Genomic DNA, 7,194 nt, shown 5'->3' with positions numbered 1-7,194 from the left:
GGTTATGTTAATCCCTTTATAACCCACGTAAACCAAAGAATAAAAGAACAAAATATGGATACAACTTAATATTGCTTTTAATACACATATTCTAATTGATTTTAATTAATTCTACTAATTTTTTTCTAAACATTTATATCTCTTTTTTTCATATTAAAACTGTTCAGGATATGTAAGCCAGCCAGTCTTTGATTCCTGTGTTTAAAAAATGAACTGATTTCTACTTTACAATAATGCAAATTGTTGATTTGATTCTAATTCAAGGTTTACAGTGTCCTGAAGGAAGAGGACAATTTATGGTTTTGGAGGTAAAAGCATGCATACCAAATTAGTTTGATGACAATTATAATTGTATTTCTTTAGGCACAATTACTGAAAAACACTTTTTAAGGACATTTGTCATCTAACAGTTATAAATTTGGCAACAGTTACAACAAAACAACAAAAGCTCCAGAATATTTAAAAGAAATATAAGAAGCAGAGGCATACTTTCAAGTGTCAAAAAGAAATACGGGATGGTTTGAGAAAAGCAAAAGTCTCCTTGTGATGAGGCTGACTAAAATGTCTCTCATCATGGGAAAAGTTTCATGCTCAGACTTGTTAATTTTATTTCATGTTCGAAGACATGCTTATTATAAAGAATATTTAAGGTTTAACAGTAATTAAGCAAGCAAATATGCAATATTTCAATTAAAGTTGAACTTGTTTTGTCTTTTAAACAAGCAAACTATCTAAAAAGTAGAGGCTGCCTTGTAACTGTTTCCTCTCTCACCGATTGCCATATCTGAATCTCAGTCTCATAAACAAATCCATCAATATATAGGGTATAAAATTTGCATGTGAAATGGAAGTATTTTAGAAATGTTCTCCAGTTAATATGGCTTATAATAGCATCAAATGCATGCCTTTCACAGATGGCAAAACTTCTTGGCCAAACCCTGTTTTGCTTTTATGAAAATATCAAATATATACATACCTTATTAAATTAGAAATGAGGCCTATATGTCTCAAAGCATAGAATTTAAAAGTTGCTAATATTATCATAATATTTATCTTGACGTAAAAATAACAACTGTTGAAAATACACACAAAAGAATTTTAGAATTTGAGAATATATCTTTTATTTATAGGATGAGAGTGTTAACTCTGAGAGAACATGGTATAACGAAACATATTTAGGACAGCATATTACTTCAATAAGTAACTATGGTAGTAATGTTATTGTTAATTTGTATAGTGTTTGTATATATTTTTCTGCATTTAAATTTTTCATTAATGTTTTTCTTATGAATATGATCAAATTATGACATCTATCGTAAATAAATGTCATATTTTATTCATTTTAATTTTATATTTAAACGTTTTATTTTTCATCTTCTTTCCCCATGAAACACACTGATATGTAAATGTAATTGAGACACCTACAACTAATCTATGCAGTGTTGAATGCTGCTCCTGCAAAATACTCCATAAGCCAAAATTAAGTTACTTAGATATGTGGCCAAAAAACCATGAATATGTGAGATTATACAGATTTGTTTTATATTAAAAGAAATGCACAATATTTTAGCCAGCAATGCAAACTTATTATTTACATAAATCTTATATATTAATTTAGAGAGTATCATTAAAGTTTGTAAGTGTGCACATTTACACACACACCCATATACATGTGCATATGTGTACATACTTATGTATAGTAACTCCTAAAACCTATAAATGAAGGTTAGGTTTTAAAGGCTAAAAATGTGTACATGGCTGCTGCAGGATTATACCTGTAGCATTAATATTGATAACAAGATGGTGTAAATTTGTCAGGTTTTTTCTTTTGATGTCTTAGGCAGTGAGACCACCTGGAAATAAAAACAAGAAATAAATTTAAAAAACACATTTCATAATTAAGGTATCCTTTAACTAAGGTATGTCTGCCAACAGTAAGGGAATTACTGATACGAAAAAAGTATGATGGAGCAACTGGCATAAGGGAATGTAGCATAATGGGAAGAAAAATGTCTGTCATATAGGTACCCCATACTTAAAGTCCTTCTTCTAGTCCTACAAGAATGTGCAAACTTCCTAGGTTACTATTTGTCAGGATCGAGTTAACAAAAAGAGAAACTATTCTTAGTCTTTCAAAAAAGGGACATTTATCACAAGTAGTTGATCATATAGCTGCATTAGGTATATATGATTTACTGCATTGACGTTTCTTTTTAAGATCATTAAATGATATCATACAATTTAGCTGAATAGATATTAGGGAGTGAGAATTTTATTGTTGTTATTGTTTTCTCCTTAGAAATTTTAATAGTATGCTTTGGGAATTATAAGGCTTTTAAAATGGCTTTTTGTTATTTCTTTAGTAGCCACATATGTTAGTAATAAACAGCCCCTGCCCAGTGTATATAGACCTACTTTACAATATATTGTCATATATATATAGTCATATATGTATATATAGTCGTATATGTATATATTGTCATATATGCATATAATCTAAGAGCTTTAATGAACATATTTTATTACATATGTATAATCTGAGAATTGAAAATGCTCCATAGACTAACAAATGTAAAAATCACAATTTAAAAATGAAGAAACTGAAAATTTCTTTTAAATATTTTAAATAATGTGTACTTTGATTTATATAGGTCATCTCTTTGTCAAGTATATATGCATGCTCACATAGAAACTCATACACACACACACATGCACATAGGCTTTCAGAGAAGATAGATATTTAAAGATGTAAAAATAAAACAAATTTTTTCCACTCTTAGTGTCCCCAAATTACCAATGTACTTTTGCTTTGCAAGTGCATACAATCCATTTGAAATATGCATATATTTGTGTATGTGTATATATATGTGTGTATATATATACACATATACACATGTACACACATATTTTGAAATATATTTCAGAAGATGTATAAATATAATTTACATACAAATATAAACTATATATTTCAAAATATATATTCAGAATGATTATCAAATAATCTACAGAAAATATTTTAATTGTAAATTCCAGTATGATAACATACAATGTCTGTATTATTAACAAATAAGGTACACAACTAAATAAAAATATTACACTTTTAATATAGCTATAATTTCCACAAGAATTTGAACTAATGGCATAATACCTATGACACATCTCACTAACAGACTGAACAATAAAAGAATTAAATTATTGTCAAAATAATGAGATTCAAGTAATTTAAATGTCAAAACTTTAAAAAATATTTACTTTAAAAATCAGATACTTTTTAAATTAAATTTTATTTTTTAGGCGACATAAGAATTGAACATATTTGGGAGATACATAATAATGTTTCAATACATATAATTTATAGTGATCAGATCAGAGAAATTAGAGTATCCATGGTTTCAAATATTTATCATTTCTTTGTGTTAGGGACAAAATCTCCTTTTAGCTATTTGAAATTAAATGGAATATAATGTTCTTAACTATAGTCATCCTACAGTGGTATAGAACACCAGAAATTATTCCTCCTACCAAGCTGTAACTTTATATCCTTTAACAAATCTCTCTAGTCTCCCTTTGCTGCAGCTTTCCCAGCCTGTAGTATCTGTTTTATTTTTTACTTCTATGATATCAATTTTTTTAGCTTCCACATATAAGTAATAACATGCAATGTTTAACTTTCTGTTCCTGGCTTGTTTCACTTAACATATGCCCTCCAATTCCATCCATGTTGTCCTGAATGACAGGAATTCAGTTTTTATGGCTGCATAGTATTCTATTGTGTATATATACCACATTTTCTTTATCCGTTCATCTGTTGTTGGACATCTAGGTTGCTTCTATATATTGGCTATTGTGAATAGTGCTGCAGTAAACATAGGGTGCAGATGTCTCTTTAATATACAGATTTCCTTTTTCCAGTAATGGTATTGCTGGATCATATGATAGTTCTGTTAGTAATTTTTGAAGAAACTCCATGTTGTTCTCCACGTGGCTGCTCTAGTCTACATTCCTACCAGCAGTGTCTAAGAGTTCATTTTTTTTCCTGCATCTTCACCAATATGTTATTTTTATTTAATTTTGAGACAGTCTCACTCTGTCACCCAGGCTGGAGTCCCTTGGTTTAATCTTGGCTCTCTGTAGCCTTGAACTCCTGATCTGGAGCAATCTCGAGTAGCTGGGGCTACCTACTGGCATGTGCCACCACGCCCAGCTAATTTTTACTTTTTAAAATTTCTTTGTAGAGACAGAGTCTCAATATGCTTTTTAGAGACAGAGTCTCGATATGTTGCCCAGATCTCAAACTTCTGAACTCAAGCAATTCTCCTGCCTTGGCCTGTCAAAGTGTTAGGATTGCAGACATGAGCCACCACGGCTGTCATATTTTTTGTCTTTTTGAAAATAGTCACCCTAATTAGGATGAGATGATATCTCATTGTGGTTTTGATTTGCATTTCCGTTATGAATAGTTAATGTTGAGCATTTTAAAAATATACTTATTGACCATGTATATGTCTTCTTTCGGGAAATGTCTGTTCAGATCACTTTTTCATTTTTTAGTCGGATGTTTTTTGCTGTGATATTTTGTCTTATGCAAATAGTATTGTGAAGTATTAATGAAGTAAGACAATTTTATTCAAGGACCAATCCCATGCAAATACATTCAGAGCTGTTCTTAGTTAATTGCATTTATAATTTATACTATTTATTACCATGTGCATTTCTCTAAATTTAGTGAAATTTTACTATTTTATATTTTTACTCAGTGTATATACTGTTGCTCATGAATTGTTGGAGTATAATAGTTAACTATCCTTAACTACGTCTTATTTATTGAATTTATATGTTGCTGTTTTCTATAGGAGATAAGTTTTTTTTACAATATGAATGGAATCATTGCTGATTTTCTATGAATATATGAATTGAATTTTCTCAGATAAATCTTATGTTTCTTTTGTGCCCACAAAGACATCTGGATACTCATCAGAAGTGTAAAAATTCCAACTAGAAGAAAAAAGAAATAATTATTATTTCTTTCTTATTTCTATGAAATAAGTTATATTAGGAAAAAGATCACTAGCATGTTTAGCTTTTAAGATGTTTCTCAAATGTTGCATAATTTCTTATCAATTTTCATTATTCATACCCATTCCCAAGCAATAGCCAATCAATATCGCATGAATGAGTAAACACAGAAAATACATTAAAAATTAAAAATGAATCTACGTATTTTATATACCACTGCCACAAAATATTCCCAAAGAAGGATTTATTTTTGTACTTAAAAATTTTCAATAATGGTTGCCTATATGCATATAATATTCCTCTACATGCACATAATATAATAAACCACATTAATTGTGATTCAAAACTTTTGTACAATATAACAAAATGGATAAAATGGACATTACATATGTCCCTTCTACTATGTGGAAATCATGCAATTCAACTTCTTAGTGTATGTTAAAATGCTCAGTATTCAAGATGAACTCTCATACACCCCAACTCTTCCTTTGAACACAAAACACACACACATGCCTGTGCACATGCACAAGAAGAAGTTTCAAGCGAAATGCATTGTTATCAAAACTTCTTCTAAACAAAACTTCATTGCTTAATAAATACATTTGGATTACAATTCCTGGCTTGGGTTAAGCAACAATTATACAGGGATGAAGAGCAAAAGTACTTCAATATATTTTAATACTGCTTTTAATCAAACTCAATATGAAACTATGAAATCTTTTTACAATCATGCTATACTTTAGTACTATAATAACTTTTTCTCAGAAACCATTCATCCTAAAGATGCATTTATTTTGATTAATTGTCAGTAAATCTAGGTCTTACCTGGCAGTGTTTGTGTCATGACTGTGAAACTAATCCATGATCCAATCTGTTATATTAAAACTTAAATTAGCACATACATAAATAGAATCTAGTAATTTGTTCACTTGTGGCTTTAATAGGTAATTTTAAGGCTTAAAATATTAGAAAACTTATAGGTAGGATTACTTTTTCAAGAAATAATTTAATTTTTACATATAAAGTAATAAGCAATCTCATAAAATGGGATCATATTTATAAGAAAATGAAAGACATTGTTTAATATTTGAGAAAATTGTGATTGAAATGTTCTATTTTGTTATACCATGATCTATGGATAAGACCTCTATATTTTTCCTGTATATATTAATTTATAATACATATAAATACATAAGCACATGCATTTAGTATATCATGAATAGGATTCAAGCATTTACATACATAAATAACATACCTCATAGGTGTAGTTAGGACATGAAACCAGGAAAAACATCCATGTGAAGGGGTTATAATTTGGACTTGGGAAACAGGCATTGTTTCCTTTTTCAAAGGAAAGTAAAATGTCAATGATGCTACATATTGCAAATCTGATCATATGCTTATTATATAATACTAAGTTCCACAAAATAACTGTGTACCACATGAAATGTCATCACATATTTATAGCAACCTATTTCGCAAATTACTCAGAAGAGACCCAGCTTTAAATGTTATAACCTTTTGACTCAAACAAAATAGCTGTCATTTTCATACCATGTCTATAGCTATGTTGCTGTAACACTGCAGAGTACATAAGGATAATCAATTCTTTAAGATCTTAAATATATATAAATTATTTTTACATTATAATAGTTGAAATAGTACTACATACTGAAATTATAGTGTGTTTTAACATTTGCCCACCTCTTCACATTCCCCTTTACTATCAAAGAAGATATATTTGTTTGAGATTATTAAATACTTCAAAATTCCCTGTTTAAATTGGTGAAAGTCATAAGGAATTTTATAAAGATGTCATTTATACCAGAAAAGTATGCACACCTCTAATAAAAGGATTACACTGAATATCAGTATAGTTAATATTCTGAGATACCACGTTTCTGTTCAGCGGTCAGGATTGATATTTACATCTCTCATTATACTTCACATATTGTCACTTTTTGTTAATTATTTTCCCCTTTCAATTGTTTTTAAGAAACATTTTAGATAACAAATTTTTAATGATTTCAGGTTGAACTTGGAGCTGTGACATTTGTAAAAGTTAATATGAATTATAAAATTACTGTTTTATTCTCCATACCGAGATTTAATCAGATAACAAATCAGCTAAACTCTTTTACTTATAACTCTAAAGTCATAATAAAATGTCAGTGTGTT

The 7,194-nt window shown here is 29.0% G+C and overlaps 1 protein-coding gene across 2 annotated transcripts in view; it reads right to left on the bottom strand.

Moving 5' to 3' along the window:
* Nucleotides 1–1,096: 1,096 nt before the first annotated feature.
* TECRL (trans-2,3-enoyl-CoA reductase like) overlaps nucleotides 1,097–7,194 on the bottom strand; it is a 134,941-nt gene continuing 128,843 nt past the window's right edge. The window contains exons 10-12 of one of the 2 annotated variants that reach the window (XM_063663644.1): nucleotides 6,272–6,357; nucleotides 5,842–5,887; nucleotides 1,097–1,853 (exon numbers count right to left, since the gene is read on the bottom strand). In XM_063663644.1, coding sequence (XP_063519714.1) covers nucleotides 1,837–1,853; nucleotides 5,842–5,887; nucleotides 6,272–6,357 — 149 coding nt within the window. In that variant the 3' untranslated portion in view covers nucleotides 1,097–1,836. Of the gene's footprint in view, nucleotides 1,854–2,503; nucleotides 4,996–5,841; nucleotides 5,888–6,271; nucleotides 6,358–7,194 lie in introns of those variants that run through there. The other variant, XM_054485753.2, reaches the window with a different exon arrangement.

Source organism: Pongo pygmaeus, chromosome 3 (assembly GCF_028885625.2).
Source record: "Pongo pygmaeus isolate AG05252 chromosome 3, NHGRI_mPonPyg2-v2.0_pri, whole genome shotgun sequence".
Lineage (NCBI taxonomy): Eukaryota > Metazoa > Chordata > Mammalia > Primates > Hominidae > Pongo > Pongo pygmaeus.
The sequence above is the reverse complement of the archived record's forward strand: the minus strand, read 5'-3'. Positions and strand labels throughout refer to the sequence as shown.